The sequence below is a fragment of the Lissotriton helveticus genome, chromosome 1_1 (genome assembly GCF_964261635.1).
Source record: "Lissotriton helveticus chromosome 1_1, aLisHel1.1, whole genome shotgun sequence".
Lineage (NCBI taxonomy): Eukaryota > Metazoa > Chordata > Amphibia > Caudata > Salamandridae > Lissotriton > Lissotriton helveticus.
This window is the reverse complement of record NC_136057.1, coordinates 632898233-632918774: the sequence shown is the minus strand read 5'-3', so window position 1 is coordinate 632918774 and position 20542 is coordinate 632898233. Positions and strand designations below refer to the sequence as shown.

The 20542-nt window shown below is 49.6% G+C and overlaps 1 protein-coding gene across 10 annotated transcripts in view; it reads right to left on the bottom strand.

Moving 5' to 3' along the window:
- Positions 1–20542, bottom strand: part of UPF2 (UPF2 regulator of nonsense mediated mRNA decay) — a 1696571-nt gene that overhangs the window by 147239 nt on the left and 1528790 nt on the right. For all 10 annotated transcript variants that reach the window (XM_078674159.1, XM_078674161.1, XM_078674162.1 and 7 more), the window contains one exon: positions 12407–12548. In XM_078674159.1, coding sequence (XP_078530285.1) covers positions 12407–12548 — 142 coding nt within the window. The remainder of the gene's footprint in view (positions 1–12406; positions 12549–20542) is intronic.

Here is a 20542-nt window from a genome sequence, read left to right as displayed (position 1 = left end):
TTGGCATGCAGGAGTCAGGCATGGAACAAGACATACAATCGTGATAAGGCTGAGAACTACACTTTTGTAAACTGACATGGCACAGCACAACCTGACCATAGTGAAGTTCAATACTAGGAAGAGTAATCTCAAAACCTAATGAAAACTGCCAATAATATAATTCTGCAGCTCTCCTGTTAAAGGCTAATCAATGCCATCAAACTAGCCACCGCCCGACAGTAGAAGACCAAACATCTAGGGAGACGTTTCTAGGACTCTTTAATTGAGCTCACAAATGCATAAGTACCGCAGTCAAGGTTCAAATTCCCCATGGAGAGAGATAGGAATACACCACTGCCGAATTGTTGATCATTATCTGTAACCGCTTCCACACAATTGTCCACCCCGCAAAAACAGGCCTTAGGCTATGGTCAACACTCATACAACCTGAGCTCGTGCAGGCAAAAAGTTACGAGGAGTATTTAAAAAAAAAAAGTTCTTCCTAGGCTCAAAAACGAAGAAGCAGTTTTGAATTTGTTGTTCAGTCTTCTCATGTCAGTGACTTTAGCTTTTTTTAGACTTAAATTAAATAACTTCCCCTATTGGTCACAGAAAAAGGAAAGTATGAAAAAGGACAACCCTTCGTGCACTATGCTCTGCAGCCTATCGGGTTGTTCAAGTGATGGTAGTGATCTATGCATAGCCTGATCTCGACAGCTGAACTCATTCCCAATTGTCTCAGCTGCACCACAATGTAGATATTGTCTGCAATGCAGTGAGAATACATTGTAGAAAACTCACTATATCACTCTAGTCTATGTTCAGTTTCAGAATAAGTTCAGGAGACCGCCTAATGAAAACGAGTTTAAGCTATTGTCATTGTAAATGACAATGCCTTTTATTTATGTTTTAAAAACAAAAATAAAAGGCATAGTTATTTGCAATGTCAATAGCTCAAACTTGCGTAAATGCGAGACCTATTGCATCGCAAATACTTGTTTAATATGCAAGTGGCTGAATTGATATAATTATTGTGAATTATGGAAAATAACTGCCCGGTGTGGTAGTACTCAGGTGAATTTTAGGTACTGGGTATGGTCCTGTGCGCGCGCAATGATAAATGTTAGAAGAAATGACGTAATCTCACAGTCGGTGTCTATCTAGTGCAGTCAGGGCGGCCATCACTAGAAAAATGAAAACATTCCCAGAGTGTGCGTTGTGTACGTCACCCACGTGCAAAAACGCGCACACAGATGCAAACATGTATTCATACATATGCACACCTACACACATTCACACACAAACGCATAAACACACATATAAACAGTCATTCACATATATACAACGATTTGTATATGCACAGATACACATACAATGATGTACAGACACAAAGCAAATGTTACTTTACATGCACACAAAAATGCACACAAGCAAACATGCGCACATGCATGCACACAGTCACATATACATAGATTATACACACACACAAACACTCAAACATGCATGTATAAAGGACAAGATACACACTTAACAGTCATTGTGAAATAAGTATCTGCGGCATGCAGGGGGTGAGGCCAGGGATATCCAATAGATGAATTTTATAGGTTAAAGGCTGTGGTGGAACAGGTGAAGAGAACCATTTCATACGTTGTGGCACCTTACACTGACCCCTCGGGGTGGCCTTACCATGAAAGTAGCTGCAACCCCCTGTGCAGGACAGAAGAATCTACATCATCTATTGCTTGGACTCTCTCCACAACCTCTGCTTTTCCCACGCGGTTGTGCGCCCTTACTGCCCCGGTGCCTTCACAGCTCGCTGAGGTGTCCCCTTTTGGCAGGGCCCAGCGCCCCGTTGGCTGGGACGGCTGTCTGTAAGCCTTTTCCCCACAGCTTCTGGGAAGTGGGGCTGGAGGTGCGCTGTAGTTCATCAGAGCTCCCAAAACTGCAGACAGACAGGCAACAGGAGCTGTACAGGGGCATGTTTAGCACAGAGAAGCCCAGCGCTGCCTGCATGGCCCGCTGAGGAGTCAGAGAGGTGAAGGATGGACTGGGGTCCGACACCTTAGCTACTGGAAGGGAGCTGACCTGGCCAGGGTAGTGCCATGTCCCGCCGTCCGTTCTGTCCGCGGCATGCCTGACACCCGTGGGCACCATGGAACTGACACTTTCTTCCCTGGCAGCGAAGAGCGGTGGCAGCTGCTCCTCGTCCTCGCCTAGCCTGTCAGTCTTCTCCTTGGGCTCCGAGACTCTGTCCAAGGGTGGTGTGAAGCCCCAGTCTGTGTCGGACTGTAGTGCAGGTTGGTCGGACTCCGAGGGGCAGAGGACCGTCCGGGAAGAGGACCAGAGCGCAGGGTCTGTGGGGAAGTTCAGAGTCTGGTCACGGCACCGGAGAGCCGCCTGACCGCAAGGGAGTGCCCCGCTCCTTCCTCCTCTCCACCGGCCTCCTACTCCCCCGGGGGCGCTGAAAACCGAAACCGAAACTTACCAGGCGCGCGTCGCGAGCTGGCTACAGACAAGCTCACGCGCGCAACCCAATCCTAAGGCGCGCGTCGGAATCCGACTCTGCCATGCTTCTGAATGCTGTGCGTGCTGTCACTTGTCTCCACTCCTTTGTCAGCTGACACGACGACTATAGATCTCGCAAGCGAGAACGCGCTTTCGCAGGCTCGACCTAAAAAGGAAGTTGGGACCTGGTATCAGAAGCTGCAGGAAGCAGAAGACACAGTTCTCCCATCACAACATGTAGTCTGGAATATGTCAGCTCTGGAGAATAAGGCTGCAGAACTGTTTGAACCTTCTTTCCAGTTGCTATATAAGGTGGTTAAACCCGCCTCGCTAAAAAAGAACCATTTCTATGTAATTAATAGGTTATATTATACCCCGAAGAAGATAGCGAAGTTTGCCCCGCTTCCTGTTCCAAAATGCCCTAGATGTGACTCCACCCTCGCGGATGACTTACATATATTTTTTTAATTCGATGCCTTGAAAGAGTTCTGTGTGTAAGTAAAGGTACCAGCAAGGGTTTTATTTCTAATCATAAGATTTCAGCAACATAGGTCTGTATTACTAGGACTCTTGGACTGAAAATATCAGTTGCTGCCGATGTTTTATCTCACCCAGTTGTTGGTGAGTGAACCTCAAAAGCTACCACACTAGCTCTAAGGAAGTAAAACAATTCAAAAATAAGAAGCAACACAAAAGTTCATATTTCAAAAGACTTATTATTTATATCTTTGAATAAAAATTATCTATTGTAATGGTTCACAATCAACTGAATTGATACCAGATCTTTGGTATAAGGAAACAGACATTCATTCCATTTATACAAAAGATAAAAAAATCCAGTCTGTATGATTAATAATGAATATGCTACTTACCAGTATGCATCTGTTCTTGGCATGTAGGGCTGCTGACATTCATATCTATAGCATAGATCGCCGCCTAGAGTTGGGTCCGGATGATTGCACATTGTTGTCCTGGAAGAGTATTCGAAGTATCACGAGATAGGTGGCTCCTCCCCTGGACTACAGTGCGCATGGGCATCGACTCCATCCCCAGATTGTTTTTAGCCATTGTGGCAAAGATGGAGTGTAATAGTGTAAGCGATGGCCATGCTCAATATTGAATGCAAGAAAAGTCTGCAGCCGCTACGGGCGCCGGGGAGGAGGGCGGGCGATATGAATGTCAGCAGCCCTACATGCCAAGAACAGATGCATACTGGTAAGTAGCATATTCAGTTCGAGGCATGTGGGCTGCTGAATTCATATCTATAGCATAGAATACATAGCAGTCCCTCCATTAACGGCGGCCGCCCGTGCCAGCTGCAGAAGTCTGAAAAAGTGTTTTAAGAACAGCCTGTCCTGCAGCTGCCTGCTGTTTGGAATGCACATCTACACAGTAATGTTTGGTAAAGGTATGTGGTGTAGACCATGTGGCTGCTCTACAAATGTCTTCCAAAGGAATATTACCTAGGAATGCCATGGAGGCCCCCAACTTGCGTGTGGAGTGTGCTCTGGGGGGGACCGTTAAAGTGCGCTTAGCTTTCTGATAGCAAATCTGAATACTTTTAACGATCCACCTGGCAATTCCTGCTTTGGAAATGGGGTTGCCTTTGTGCTGGGCTGAGAAGGCAACAAAGAGTTGTTGTGTCTTCCTAAAATGTTTGGTCCTGTCAATGTAGTACATTAACGCCCTTTTGACATCAAGCGTGTGGAGCATTCTTTCTGCCACAGTTTCAGGGTTTGGAAAGAACGCGGGCAGTTCTAAGGTTTGATTGACATGAAACTGCGACACCACCTTAGGAAGAAACTTGGGGTTAGTGCGCAGCACCACCCTGTTTGAATGAATCTGTATAAATGGCTCTTGTATTGTGAGCGCCTGTAGCTCACTAACACGTCTCAGAGACGTGATGGCAATGAGGAAAGCCACTTTCCATGTCAAGAACTGAATCTCACATGAATGTAGAGGCTCAAACGGGGGACCCATCAATCTGGTGGGGACCACATTGAGGTTCCACACAGGAGCCGGTGGGGTCCTGGGAGGGATGACCCGCTTCAGCTCTTCTAGGAATGCTTTAATGGCAGGCACCCTGAAAACAGAGAGATGCTGCCTGTTTTGGAGATAAGCCGCTATGGCGGATAAGTGTATCCGAATGGAAGCATATGCTAGATTGCATTTGTAAAGATGTAACAAATAGCAGATGATATTAGGAATGGATGCATCTAGCGGGTTGATATTGTGTTCTGTACAGTAAATGACAAACCGCTTCCATTTTGCCGCATAGCAAGCTCTGGTAGTGGGCTTTCTTGCCTCCCGGATGATGTCCATGCATTCAGGAGGCAAATTAAGGTAGCCAAACTCTAAGACCTCAGGAGCCAGATCGCCAGATTGAGCTGTTGCGGATCTGGATGCTGAATGTCGCCATGGTTCTGCGTCAAGAGCCTTGGTGTGAGGTGCAGCCTTTGATGCGGTACCACGGAGAGTTCGAGAAACGTGGTGTACCATGGTTGGCGTGCCCACGTTGGAGCAACCAGGATGAGCGTCATCGAGTGTTGCTTTAGCTTTCTTGCCACCAGCGGAATGAGAGGTGCTGGGGGAAAAGCGTACGCAAATCTGCCTGACCAGTTCATCCATATCGCATTGCCCTGCGACTGTGGATGAGGGAACCTGGCGGCAAAGCTTTGGCATTTTGCGTTTTCCCTTGTGGCAAACAGGTCTATCTCTGGATGACCCCACTGCTGGAAGTACGGGCGGAGTACCGATGGATGTAACTCCCACTCGTGCATCTGGTGGCTGAACCTGCTGAGCAGATCCGCCATCTGATTGTCCTTGCCCGGGAGGTGTTCAGCCATGAGGAAGATGTTCCTCTGAATGGCCCACTTCAACTTGCTCTGAGCCAGATGAGACAACTGTGGAGAGTGCGTACCTCCCTGCTTCTGGATGTAGTACATGGCTGTCATGCTGTCCGTCCGGATCAACACGACTTTGTTGCACAGATGTACCTTGAAGGACTTGATCGCCATGAAGATCGCCATCAGTTCCAGGTAGTTGATGTGCATCTTCTTTTGCTGCGTCGTCCATAGTCCCTGCACCGTGTAGTGGAGCACATGAGCTCCCCATCCCTGGAGGGATGCGTCCGTCGTCAGGATAATCTGTGGCACAGGCTCTTGGAACGGTCGGCCCTTGCAAAGGTTGTGTGGATTCCACCAATGCAGAGAGTTGTATGCCCGACCGGTCACCAACACTAGGTCTTTTAACAGTCCTTGAGCCTGAGTCCACTGATGCGCCAAGCATTCTTGGAGCGGACGCATATGCAACCGTGCGTGCGGGACTATGAAGATGCAGGAGGCCATCATGCCTATCAACTGCATGAACACTCTCGCTGGTAGTGAGTGTTGCGGTCTGAACCTCTGGATTAACGACTGGATGTTGTCGATCCTCGTCGGGTTTGGCTGAGCCGTGGCTGCCAGAGTATTTATTGTCGCGCCTAAATATTGCCGCACATGGGCTGGCTGAAGAAGCGACTTTGGATAGTTTAGTGAAAACCCCAGACTGTGAAGGAGGTGAATGGTGTGGGACATGTCTGCGGCGCACTGCTGGGCCGACTTGGCTTGAACCAGCCAGTCGTCCAGATAAGGGTAGACATGTATGCTCTGTCTCCTGAGGTGCGCCGCTACTGTCGCCAGACATTTTGTGAACACTCTGGGGGCAGTGGTCACCCCGAAAGGGAGGACCTTGAACTGGTAATGCCGGTTGTGGATGGTGAACCTGAGGTATTTCCTGTGGGATGGATGGAGTGGTATGTGAAAATAAGCATCCTTGAGGTCCAAGTTTGCGAGGAAGTCTCCCTGGTTTAACAATGGAAGAACCTGCTGCAGTGTCAACATGTGGAAGTGTTCTGAAAGAATGTACTGGTTCAGGGGGCGTTGGTCCAGAATCGGTCTGAGTGAGCCGTCCGTCTTTGGGATTAAGAAGTACAGGGAATAAACCCCTGTGCCTTCTTCCTCCACTGGCACAAGCTCGATTGCGCCTTTTTGCAGCATCACAAGAACCTCTTGCTGCAATAAGTGCAAGTGCTCTGCTGACATAGGACGTTGTCTTGGAGGTATGTTTGGTGGAGTGGATGTCAGCTCCAAACAATAGCCGAACTGGATAAGTTTCCTGACCCACCTGTCTGGTGATGGACTTCCAGACCGGCAGGAACTGTTGGAATCTCCCCCCGACAGGTGTTGGATGGTCGGGGGCAGTGACAGGGAGTCACTGTTTGTTTGCGGCAGAGGAACGGGAACTGTTGTTGCCTCTGCCTCTACCCTTGGCACTGTTTCCTCTATATCCACCTCTGCCCTGCTTGGTGTACGAGGATTGTGCACCACCTTTATTGAATGGCGTCTGCTGCGACATGTGTCCTCTGTTAACACCTCGACTGCCTGAGCGACGAAAAGTGTTCCCTCTAAATTGCTGTGACTGGAGAGCACCCATGGATTTGGCAGTCTCAGTATCTTTCTTGATCTTTTCCAGGGTGGTGTCCACCTCTGGACCAAATAACCTGTCTGGGTTAACCGGCTGGTTGAGGATAGTAGTCTGTATTTCTGGCTTGAACCCTGAGATGCGGAGCCATGCCTGACGCCTCAACATCACACTAGTATTGATTGCTCTCGCTGCTGTGTCCGCAACGTCCAGCGCACACTTTATAGCAGCGTTGGAGATGAGCTTTCCCTCCTGGATAAGCATTTCAGCTCCCTCTTTAAACTGGTCTGGAAGGTGTTGCAACAGCTGCTCTAGGAAAGTCCTGCCCCTCCTACCCACACAGGCCCGCATTGAAGTGGTTAGGTGTACCATCCTGAGCAGGTTGGATTACTGTAATGTCCTCCTGCTTGGGTCCCCCGAGTTTCTGTTGGATAGGCTTCAAAGGGTTCAATCTGCGGCCGCAAAATTAGCTTTGGGGTTGCCAAGAAGATCTCACGGTTCCGCTGCCTTAGCACAATTGCACTGGCTCCCTCTTAGACAGAGGATCCAGTTCAAGGCCCTCTGTATTGTCTTCAGGGCCCTTCATGGCTCCGGTCCGACCCCTCTTCAATCTAAATTTGGGTGGTATGCTCCTCCAAGACAACTCCGCTCCTCTGATGCGAAACTGGTGATCATCCCCAGATTTAGGAAAGTCAGAGCAGGAGGTAGATCCTTTGAGGTGGCTGCGGCCAGACTCTGGAATTCCCTCCCCGTTGAGATCAGGCACATTAATGATCTCTTGTCATTTAGGAAAAAGGTCAAAACCTGGCTCTTCCCTAACTAACTCACGCCCCTTGCCCCTTTTCCCGTTTCATTCTCAGACTCTGTCAGCGCCAGGATGCCTGCAATGGTGACAGTTCGCGCTCTACAAATTCAGAAATAAATAAATAAATAAATAAGGGTGTCATAGTGTGCCCTATCGTATCTGGCCAACAGTGTCTGCGTGTTTGAGATGCGCCAGATGTTTGCCGCTTGAGCTGCTACTCTCTTCCCCGATGCCTCCAGCACTTTTGACTCTTTGTCTGGGGGAGGAGCTTCACCCGTGGTTTGGGAGTTGGCCCTCTTGCGGGCATTAGAGATCACCAAAGAGTCCAGAGGCAACTGGCCCCTAATGTAGGTTGGGTCGCCAGGTGCCGGTCTGTATTTTTTCTCTATCCTAGGGTTGACAACCCTTGATCTCGTGGGTTCCTTGAAAATGTGTGCTGCATGCTTAAGGACCCCTTTGAGCATCGGAAGAGTCTTGACAGTTTTTTCAGCAGTGGAGAAGGTGTCAAAAAGAAAGTCAACCTCCACAGGGTCAGCATGCATCTCCACTTTATGGTTTGTAGCTGCCCTTTCAAGTAAGGCATTAAATGCCGCAGAATCTTCAGTGGGAGACGTTTTAACGTTATAAATCTGAGGGTCATGGACTGTTTGCTGGTCCTGATCACCTGTGTCCATCCATGAGTCCTGTTGCTCATCAGGTTCTGTGTGCGCAGAAAAGTTGTACTCCTCATCCTGCTCCCCTTCACCTCCAATCAGAGTAAGTGGGTGAAGGTGTTGCACTCCTCCCAGGCTGTGGAAGAATCTGTTCAACCAGTACTGGTGTGTCTGGCGCAGGCTTTTTGCGCTTTAGAGGAATTGTAAATGACTGCAGAGGCTGTGATGTTATTTTCCTCTTGTAAAGCGTGAGCTTCCCGGTGTCGGCATCGATGAAATATTCCGACCCTTCTTCCAATGAAGGTTGTCGATAACTCAAACTCCCACCTGGGCGAGTTGGCTTTGACCCTTCTGAGTCTCTGGGCACCGACCGTGGTGCGAAGGCCTTCGGTGCCACCTTAGGCGGTAACGTGTAGAGGATCGGCATGGAAGTCTTCTTCGGCGGGTCAGACGGCTTCGGTGCGGAAGGCGTTTTCGGTTCCGATGCTGAAGCCTTCTCCCTAATCCGCTTGAGGGAGTCCGAGACCTGCTTCGTAAAGGAAGCGGACTGTTTCGTCGACCCGGCCGACGACCTTGGGCCGCCCCCAGGGGAAGACCCGAGCGTCGACGACTGTCGTTTGTCTGTTTGAGGCGCAGGAGGATCCGTGAACGGTGCGCTTCGATTTCTGTCCACGGACGCAGACGTCGACGCCGACTGCTTCGGGACGGCAGCCTTGACTCTTGGCGTCGTGATCCCAGACTGCTGCTCGGCGCCCTTGGGTGACTTCGTCTCGACGGGCCCTTTGCTTTTCGGCTCGACAGACTCGCCAGATGTAGGCTCGAGAGCCTTCTTGGGCACGCCCGCCTTGCTTGACACCGACTCGACGGCCTTCTTCGAGCTCGGCTCCTTGACCGCCTTTGGCACCTTCGCCTGGTCGACAGCCTTCTTCGGCTTCGAGGCCTCCGACGACGACGGCGTCGATGTTGGAGCAGACGGTTTTGTTTTCGATGGCGCCTCCGCCATCTTTGTTTTTGTCGACACCGATGGTTTCAGTTTCGGTTTCGATTTTGGTAATGGCGGCTCCTCTGCGGTGTCCGTAGCCGGGCCGGAAGGCGGGGCCGTGGATTTTGGTGTAAGGTCTTGGGTAAGGCCGTGTGGCGATCCCGCGACCTGAGCCTTGGTAAGAGTACAAACGGGGCATAGCTCATCCTCCGAGCTATCTTCCATGGCCCCATATGCTTCGTCGTCGTCCCCTACCTCCTCGACGACTTCCTCCAGGTCTTGGCCTTCGACGTCCGCTTCGTAGTCGTACTCGACGTCCACCGCCGGAGGTGAAATCTGCAGTTGAAGTTCTTGGTCGTCTGCTTCCGCGTCGTCGAATATGTCCACCGGTGCTGGAGCCGATCGCTGGGCCTCGAGGCGCGCCACGTGCAGCATCTTGATCGTTTTCTTCTATCGAAATCTGGAACAGGCCATACAGTCGGCCTCGTTGTGGTCCGGCGACAGGCACTTGTTGCACACAGGATGGACGTCAATGTGTGGGTACTTCGAACCACACACGGGACACTTCTTGAACGGTCTCCGTTCCATGTCGTCCCGCCGAGGGTCTTGCTGCGTTGACTGGGCCTCGATCACCTAAGAGTCACTCGACTCCTTGGAAATCCAACTCGACGAGTTGGAGTACAGCCGGGACCGAACGCAAACAATACCGACGGTTCAGAGAAGGCCTTTTGGCCTTAAGAAAAGCCTATAACGATTCCGAACAGGAGTTGTCGAAATCACATCCGAACCCAATGGCGGAAAAAAACAATCTGGGGATGGAGTCGATGCCCATGCGCACTGTAGTCCAGGGGAGGAGCCACCTATCTCGTAATACTTCGAAGACTCTTCCAGGACAACAATGTGCAATCATCCGGACCCAACACTAGGCAGCGATCTATGCTATAGATATGAATTCAGCAGCCCACATGCCTCGAACCTGTGATTTCTTGTTAAAATAAACAGTAAATAAGATGAAAATAAATGTCATCATTTAGTGCAGACATGGACTGGTATGTCGACGTTTCGGTCTTTTGCGGTATTATCCCAAGACCATCATCAGGACGAAGGGTTTATATGGTATAGTTGACCCTTGTAGAAATGATTACACTGTGTGACTTTATGGAATAGATTAATTGTAGTTGTTGGTGTCACACTTGGAGATCACAAATATCTCTCTTTTACGGCGTTTATGTCGGAAGTACAAGGCCGGGTTATAATTCTTATAACGGAGTCGAAGTTCAATTCTTTAACTTGAAATGGAACGAAACGGGAAACGCTGCCACCGTAATCTCTGGTAGGAGGTTACGGTGGCAGCGTTTCCCGTTTCGTTATAAGAAACGGTAACCCAACTGGAGTTCTCTCGTGGACCCTTGGGGCCCGAAAGGGCTGCAGACAGAACCAGAAATGAGCCAAACAATCACATGTCCTCTCGTAAGGCTTCAATCTGTTGCGATGTTGATCATGGGCCCAAAACTAAGTGCGCTTGGGATTAGTTAAGGGATCAGCTCCTTGGATGGGGAATGGGCGAAAGACAGAATGGCACCCTGATGTCCTTGCAATTTCTCAGGGTGAGAGGGGAAGGCCGTTAATAAACACTGCTTTGCCTCCTCATGCTTTCGCTCTAACTTCCCAGAAGACTTGGATAGTGATGAGGGCCTGTCAAAGGAACAGCATCAACAGTGGGAACAGGTTTGTGCCCTCAACTTATCGTGAGATTTCTGAAATTTCTTCCAGTGTTTGGTGACCTACAGCTACGCCTTGTGTTCTGGAATCACCTTTAGTTTCATAAGGGCACACTCTTCACAGGTCTAGGAGTTGTGTGCTGAACCCAGACGCACCTTGTGAAGCTCTATCACGGACATTGGTTTGCAGCAGACCCTACAAGACTTAAACCATGTTGTTGTTCGCAGGAGGGGACACAGTTCCCTTGCATACTTGTAAGAAATCTGGAAAAAATACTAATTTTGCAGATAAAGTTGGTCAAGTAAAAAGGTGGGTGAGAGGTGCGGAAAGAAAGGAACTGACTTTGACATGCAGGGGTAGCGCTAACATTTAGCTTTATCATCACTTCCGGGGCTGAACGAAGTGAATGCAGACTCATATGCCACCTCCTACTGGCATGCAGGAGCATTTCTGTTAAAATCTTAAGGACACAGTATAACACCTGGGAATATCCTAAATGTAAGGATCCTGTTGTTAGAGATATACATTAGAACATCTTATGCTGGGGGCTGGGCTCATAATCACAACCACCACAAAAGTCATCCAGCAATGTAGTATCTGGGGATCAACGTCAGGATAGAAAATATGGCCGGGATAGATATTCTTGCCGCCAGTATGCAGCACACCTGTCCATGAAACTGTGCTACCTCAGTCCCCAACCCCATTCCTTGGGGACAAGCATTCCTGAGGACATCCACACATGCAGAGAGGATGTGCAAGCACAACAATCCTTAGTCTAGTAGGGCTCCTGCACCCTTCTCTTAATCTATTCTTGTGTCTGTGCTGATCTTTGATGGGGAAGGGGGCGTTTGTACAACTCTAGTTCACTGGTTTGCACAACCAGTTGACATTCACTATACTCAAGCACCAGATATTCACTTTTTTTGGGCTGCAGGGGACCAACAGCAAGCACACCACACAGACTGGGCCTACTACTCCCGCAGGGTGTAGTGGCCGCTCATGCTTTCAGGTAGGCTCACCAGGCCAGGAATAAGTTGGTGGGCTCTCAAGAAGATAGATTACATCCTTGGTCCAAGGAACCTCACAAGAATGAGGCCATCTTGGTACACTGTTCTCCAGCACCCTGTACCGTTATTTTACATATGTCTAGTGAGGTGCTTTTTACATAGTCAGCATATGCAAAATAGGTATTTATCTTTTTAACAAAAGTTAGAAAGAGAGAGAAAAACTAGGTTTCTTATTTTTAATGATAGTAAAACAGATTTCTAAGGTAGTTGGTTAAAACAGATGTGTCCTCACCCTGATAATCCTCCTGCTCCTGGCGTTCATTGATATCAAGAGTAAGCTTTTTCATTTTCATCCTCTCCTCTTGCTCAGCTTGCTGCTGGCTCCAGTGATTTGCAGCAAGGTGGGAAGACATTGGAACGTTCAGTATCTTAAACTGAAAAGTAAAGAAACGTATTCATACTTTTGACCCAATATTAAAAGTAAGCAAATATTCTGACAGCATACAGTGAATACTTCCATTTAGAGATAAGGCAGTATATCCAGATCACAGACCGTCAGTGACTGTATTGCTTACTGAAAATAAAGGAACAACAAAACAATATAAAACCTTGCACAACAACTTGTGTCCCCAACTCCCCCTCCCTTGGCCACCACTCTTAGTTAGGAACAGTGGATGATAAAGTACCATTCAAGTCTTTCCCAAATTACACAATCTCGACCTCCAACTGTTGTTCAACTGTAGAGTGTGGCTCCAGTGTGAGGCCTCAATAGTCCACCAATCTTTGCCATATTTTTGAGTGTTTCTGTGGGCAACACCGTGCCGAGAAAAGTGGCATTTCCAAACCTATGTTGAAGTCCATGCCCCTTTTCCAAACTCACAGAAGGGGCCGGGTCTCAGACCTTCCATTGTCTGGCAATGTCACATTTGGCAAGTGTGAGGCCTAGAAACAGCAAATGTAATTTACATGTGTTGCCCCCGACTCCCTCGGTGCTGTGTAGTAACAGGACTTTGGAAGATCCCAAACCAATACCTCCGCAAGGCAATTAACTACCCCCAACCGGAAGATATCCAATGCAGTACAGGACCAGATTATGTGTAGGAACATACCTCAGCCAGTCTGCATCGCAAACACTCAGGGGAGGCAATCAGTCTCATCTTCCAAAGTCGATGTCTAGTACAATATGCCCTGTGTAAATATTTGAACTGTATAAGCCTCAAGCACGGTGAGATCACCGCCCCCCCTTGGAGACTCTAGTGCCTCTGTCCAGTCGTCACCAGTCGTCATGGTTTTCTCTATCCTTAAAAGAACTGCAAGTTGAAGTTAGAGTATTGGAACGTAGATGGCATCGGAACTACGATAGTAATGACCTTAACACCTACAAAATCGCACGCAGAAAATATCATGCCTTGATCAAAGCTTCCAAAAAAACATTTTATACAGAGGCTGTTAAAAATTCCAAAAATAAACAAAGAGATTTTTAAAATACTTGACCTGTTTTCATATCCAAATAGTTTACTTAAAGAGATCCCGTCTTCCCAGAGCCTCTGCAAAAACATAGCAGACTTATAAAAGACTTTCCTTCTCCTACTATAAATAAAAGAATCGCTGTTGACATAGATACTACCTGTATGAAATTCTTCCAGCCTATCACGCTGGAGGAATCCTATCTGGCTATTTTATCCATTAAATCAGGCCCTTTCGACCCTTGCCCCCCCAATCTACTACACACCCTTATTGATGTTGTAAATCCCTCTATCAACAATATTATAAACTCCTCGCTTCTCACAGCCAAGATCCCATCAGAATGGAAACATGTGGCGGTAAAACTCCTCCGGAAAAAGCAACTGGCTGATCCCATGACCCTCTCTAACTTGCGACCCATCTCACTTCTACCTACCCTGTGTAAGTTAACTGAAAAAGTTGTCAATAAACAGCTTACTACGTTCCTAAAGGAAACAAATGTATGACACTCTAATCAGTCAGGTTTCAGAGCCCAACACTCGACAGAATCTACCCTTTTGTATACAGCAGAAACCCTGCGAGCAGCCCTGGATCAGGGTAAGAAAGCAGTTCTGGTGCTATTGGACCTGTCCGGGGCCTTCGACACGGTCTCACATACCATTCTCCTAGACCGTATTGCATCATCTGGCATATCTGGTAATGTCCTAGAGTGGATTAAGAACTTACTGCAAGATCGGCGCCAAGTGATCACACTGGGACAATATAACTCAGAAGGAAAAGCACTCATATCAGGGGTTCCTCAGGGATGGAGCTTGAGCCCGACCCTCTTCAATGTATATATGTCTCCCCAGATTAAGCTAATATCATCCTTCAAGGTCAATACTATCTCATATGCGGACGATACACATCTTATTCTGGTCCCGGATAATGACACTACTGAGGCGGAAGAAAACCTCAGAAAGCGCCTCTCAGCAACCTTCAAATGGATGAATAACAACCATCTGAGGTGCAACTCGGAAAAAACAGAGATCCTGCCATTTGGCAAACAAAACCCCTTTGTGCCCAAGTCTTGGTGGCCTGAAAATGCCACCCCTCCTCCTAATACAATAAATGCAGCTAGAAACTTAGGAATAAAGTTTGACACCACCCTAACCTTCAAACAACAATCCTTGGCAGTTGGGGACACATGTTTTCATATCATAAAAAGTCTGAAGAAATTCTTTGACTTGATTCCCTACTCAGCTAGGCAAACTGTTACTGTCACACTCATTACATCTAGACTGGACTACTGTAATAGTCTTTATGCAGTAACTAATAAATCAGTCATGCATAAGCTTCAGATGTTCCAGCATGCAGCTGCTCGGCTGGTATTGAAGTGGCCTAGGAAATCATCCGCCTCTGCTTCATTAGACACCTTGCACTGGCTGCCAGTTCACAAATGTGTTCTGTTTAAGGTCCTTATTATTACCTTTAGGGCCTTTCACGCTCGTTGGCCACAATATCTTCAAACTAGTTTTAAGCGCTATGTTCCCTCCTGTAGCCTAAGATCATCCAACACAAATCTGTTGACCATTCCAACTTTTAGATTGGTGTAGAAGGGAGGAAAATCACTGGCAGTTTTGGGATCAAAGGCATGGAATCAACTGCCACCTCAGCGCCACAAGATTGCTTCTGGGTATTCAGGAAGGCCCATAAAACCTGGCTTTATAGTGCACCAGATATACTGTACAAAACTCTGATCTGAAGACCTCATTTCTACCTGTTTTGAACAGTAAACCAGTTTTCCCTCGTCCTCTAGTTCCGTATTGGCGCCAAGATGCTCCTTGGAGAGATATTAGTGCTATACAAGTTTGCTTTTACATTACATCATCAAGTGGGCCTAGATCGGCTTACCAGGCTGCCCTTAAGGCGTCAAAAGTGGGCGAGCTGTTTGTAATTAGGGATTGATAGATCTTTGTGATTTTATGATCTCCCAAATCACCCATCAGGAGTTTACCGTCCAATGGGTTGAATTCTGGAAGAGCTGAGAGATCACGTATGTAGGGGTTTAAAGCATGTCTAAATTGTAGATATTTATAAAATTGACTGTAGATATTTGTAAAATTGACTGCAGGACATAGAAAATTCTCTCTGAAGGTCTTGAAACAATTTGAGGGTATGACTCCACATAACATCCTCTATGGATGACATTCCAATGCGGTCCCAACCTTCAAAATCCCAGAGGTCCGCTATACGAGGAAGGAGTCTGTTTCACCACAACAGGGTTTCTCAGGTAATATGGCCCCATCATCCCATTCGGATGGAGGGTTGGCGCAATGTCAAGATTACCACTCTTGTCACTGGGGGAGAACTCCCGGTTCTGATCTATTGTATAGATATGAATACAGAGATGTGTCTTCCATAATCCACCCCTCTACACTATATGCTGGCTCACTCCGGGAGCCATACCACCATTCGTCCAAAACCTGCAGGTGTGCCGCCGCATGATACGACCGGAAATCTGCAGATGCTATGCCATCACAGGATGTGGATTGAAAACATGTGTGGAGGGCTACTGAAGAAGCACTCCCCCCCCCCACATAAAAATGTACCCAATGCTGCATTTATCTGTCGAAACCATGTCGGTCAGACTGGGTAAGGATGACACTGCAGCTGATATAGTAAGCGGGGTAGGAAGACCATTTTAAATATGGCTGTTCTCCCATCAAGAGACTGGGAGGTTTGACCGTGACTGAATTTCAGCTTTCACACGATCCGTCAAGTAACCCAGATTGCGCTCCCAAGAGATGGGTTGGGTGTCTGATAAAAAAAGACTCTTAGGTATTTTATGTTGTCTACTGCTCCTCCTTGCGGAAGGGAGAGGGATCTGCCATTGACCAAATCGTGATTCGTGAGCCACCACTGCAATTGTCGTGCAGTGCCCTTCGAGATCTGGACGTCATCGGACAGGTTGCCCTGATGCTGTGCCCACTGGAACTTCAGGTCCCATTGCAGAGCCAGAATATACCATCTGGCATGATCCACTAACACTATAAAGGAGGCCATCAGGCCCGGGAGCCAGAGGGTCATACTGACCGAAACCCGGGATAGAGGCTGAAAGATCAGAATCATAGCCTGAATATCCCGGACTCGCTGTTGGGAGGATAAACCCGAAACTGCGATGAGTCCAGAACTGCTCCGATGAAGAGGAGCTTCTGTGAGTCAATCAGGTGCGACTTCGGCACATTGATGGAAAACCCCAGCAAATGCAGGAGGTCGGCCGTAGTCTGGAGGTGGAAGACTGTCTGGGGTGAGCCCGCCTTCAACAGCCAGAGGTCGAGATAGGGGAAGACTGAAACCCCCGATCTGCGCAGATGAGCTGTGACCACCGCCATCACCTTCGTGAACACCCGAGGGGAGCTGGTAAGGCCAAAGGGTAGACAGTGAACAGAAAGTGCTCGTGGCCTACGGTGAACCGCAGGTAACGCCGATGAGCCGGCAGGACGGGGATAGGAAAATAAGCGTCCTGCAAGTCCAACGCTACCATCCAGTCTTGCGGGTCTAGGGCAGACGACCTGAGCAAGCGTGAGCATCTTGACGTTCTGAAGGTCTAAGATAGGACGCAGGCCCTTGTCCTTCTTTGGAACCAGAAAGTAGTGTGAGTAACAACCACGACCTACTTCTAGCGTCGGAACGCGCTTGAAGGCCCCCTTGGCCAAGAGGGCCGCAACTTCCTGCAGGAGAAGTGCCAAGTGATCCTCGACATGCGGTGGTACTGAGGTGGCATGGCTGGAGGGGTAGTCTCGAAAGGGAGGGAGTAGCCACTTCGGACAATTTGCAGCACCCACTTGTCCGATGTGAAGTTGCGCCAATGGGGGAGATGATGGCGAAGTCTGCCGCCCACTGGCGTTTGGTGGGCCTGAAATACCAGACTAGGAAGGCTTTGCAGTGGATGCTGTGAGGGTGGAGGTGGACTGACCCGCCCGCTGGCCTCCTGGACTGCTGCAACGGTTCCCACGCCCGCGGCCACGCTGAAGATGCTGTTGCTGTGACCCTGCGAACGTGGTGGGGCACCCCTTCCATGGGCACAAAAAGAGCAAAAAGCAGAAGGCAGAGGTGGCCAAGTGGCCGACAGGCCCAAGGACTTGGCCGTAGCCCGGGAGTCCTTAAAGCGCTCCAACGCACTGTCTGCTTTATGGCCAAAGGGGCAAATGCCATCAAAGGGTAGGTCCATCAGAGTGTTCTGGACATCCCCTGAGAAGCCAGTTGTCCTCAGCCCGGCGTGGCGCCTACACGCCATAGTCGTGGGTATAGATCTGCCCAGTGAGTCGGTGGTGTCCAGCCCACAACGTATGCTGAACTTAGCGCCATCTCTCCCAGCAGCAATAGCCTGGGAAAGGACTGCCTGGGCCTCCCCCGGACAGTAAGGCAGCACCTATGCAACCGTGTCCCACAGAGAGTGGGAAGAACGGCCCAAGAGGCATGCGGTGTTCACCGACCGCAGCACTAAGCAGGCAGACTAAAACAGCTTCTTGCCAAGCTGCTCCAGCTTCTTGGATTCCCTATCCGGAGGGGCGGAAGGGAACACGCTCTGGGAAGTAGAGGCTTGGACAACCAAGTTCTCAGGGGTGGGGTGTTGGGAGAGAAAGAGGGGGTTGCCCGGAACCGGGCGCTGGCCTAGGGCCACGTTCCTGTCCACAGGACCCCCTGTGTTGGGCCTGGACCAGATGCCCAAAAGTATGTCAGACAGTGCTTCATTAAAGGGCAGCAAGGGCTCCGAAGAGATTGCCGCCGTCTGGAGCACTTCTGTCAGGAGGTTAGTCCTGACGGCCACTGTAGGGAGTATGAGGTGGAGGGTCTTGGCTGCCCTACGCAACACCACTGCGTAACTGGCTCCCTCCTCCGTAGCCACGGTAGGAGGAGACAACAGGTCAGGTGAGGTGTCAAGACCACTGGCCTCCCCCAATTCCTCTACCCAGTCCGGATCATAAGCACACTCCTGTGCTCGAGGGTCCGCAGACCACTCCCAGTCCTCCCCTTCCTCCGAAGTCTGTGGCACAGGCAGAAAATAAGTCGCCGAGCGGTGCCAATCCGGCACCGTGTCCAGGGTAACCCTGGGGACGACGTTATCCCGAGGAGCGGGCGACGTCAGTGGTGGTGCCGGGGAGGGCGACGCTGGTGGAGATGTTATTAGGTCAACCGGCGTAGACCGGGGTCGGATCCCGGATCCCAGGGGGGTCCTGCGGCATCGGGGCTGGAGCCGCCGGCGATGGAAGGGCAGGAGCCCCAGTCAGGCCCGTAGGTGCGCCGGCAGGGCCAGACTGCCCAAAGAGTTGGGCCATGGCAGCAAGAAACTCTTGTGCCTGAGCAGGAGTCGCTGATGTAAGCAGAAAAGGTGGGTAGGGCGGCGACGTCGTAGGCTCGGCTGGAGCTGCGGGGGTAGCACCACCCTCAGCCGCATTACACGACGGGCGAGGGGAAGTCGAAGGGTGACAATGCTTCTTTGACTTCTTTAAGGAATGCTTCGACTTACCTGACCTGGAGTGCAAAGACTTCGATCCAGAAGAATGATGGTGACGGCTCCGCGACCGATCCCTTGACCTCCCTCAGGACAGGGGCCTTGAGCGGCGCAGAGCAGACTGCCGGACTTCCAGCAACTTTCAGGACCACACCCGCAAAGTCTTCTGTGCCATGGCCCGGCAGTCGGGGCACGACTTGGAGTCGTGGTCGCACCCCAGGCAGTAGAGACACGCGGTGTGGGTCCGTCACCGACATCATACGGTGACAGTTCCCACAGTTCTTGAAGCTGGGCATCCCTACGACACCAGGAGTCGATCGACTCGAGAAAAAGAGTCAAAAGGCCTTGAAAAACTCAGTCAAAAAGTGACGGGGGGTACTAGCTCTTTACGGATCTGCGCTTGCTGGAACGGAAAAAGAAAGAACTGACGTCAGCGCGCATGGGCGTTTTAAGTAGCTCCAGCGACGTCATCCCGGCACCAACGACGCACGCGTAGCCGCACGTCAATGCTTAGCGACATGCAGGGGTACTGCTGACGAAAACTTTCTGAAACCAGTATGATGCCTGGGGTTAATTCTAAGGTAAGGAATCAATCACTATGTGTTTCTTTCAGATCACACTGTGGTTAGATGGGGCTAACCAAGAAGAGCTGAGACAGTCTGGACAGTCGGCACACTTGGAACTCTTGGTGGCCAAATTGCTTAACCCCTCAATAGTGATACAAAACCCTGGGATACTGCTGTCAATAGTGTTGAAATGCTGGTGCAGATGTGTTCTAAAAACTGCAGGAACCTCCTTGTACGCACCAGCGCTGTCATTGGTAGGGCTCCCACATTGCGACCCTCTTTCCTACTTTACTTCCAGGCAATTATCTGCCTGGATAGAAGCTGGAATGGCCACGGTCGGAGACTGCTATCAACAGGGCACCCTACGCCCATTAGAGGACCTGATGGACTGTTATGGTCTGCCTCCAGGTCAGTTCATTACTGACGAGGCGCTGAGCTGGGCGTTTCGGGACTTGTAGGGTGGCGACGGACAGGGGGAGTGGGTATCAGCGATACATGATGTTCTACAGTTAGTGGGATCGATGGGCACAACTAGAAACCTGGTGACTTGGTTTTATAGATCTCTCGCAGGTAAGGTCCGTGGCCACCAGACGTCTTTAGATAAATGGGAGCGAATTTACAGACAGTGAATGGCAGAAGACATTAGCCTGCTCCCAAAAAATCTCTAGGAACACAAGACTGAAATACCTCTGATTCAATTATTACATATAATATACATGACGCCAATTAGAATACAGGTAGCTTATGGAGGTAGCCTCCACACGTGCCCCAGATGTGGACACTTGGATGCTGATTTTGTTCATATGGTGTGGGACTGCCCTTGATTGCAACCCTATTGGGAGGAGGTGCTCTCTGCACTTGGGCGCTCCCCTCCTCGGTCCTTGGAGGCTTATATTCTGGG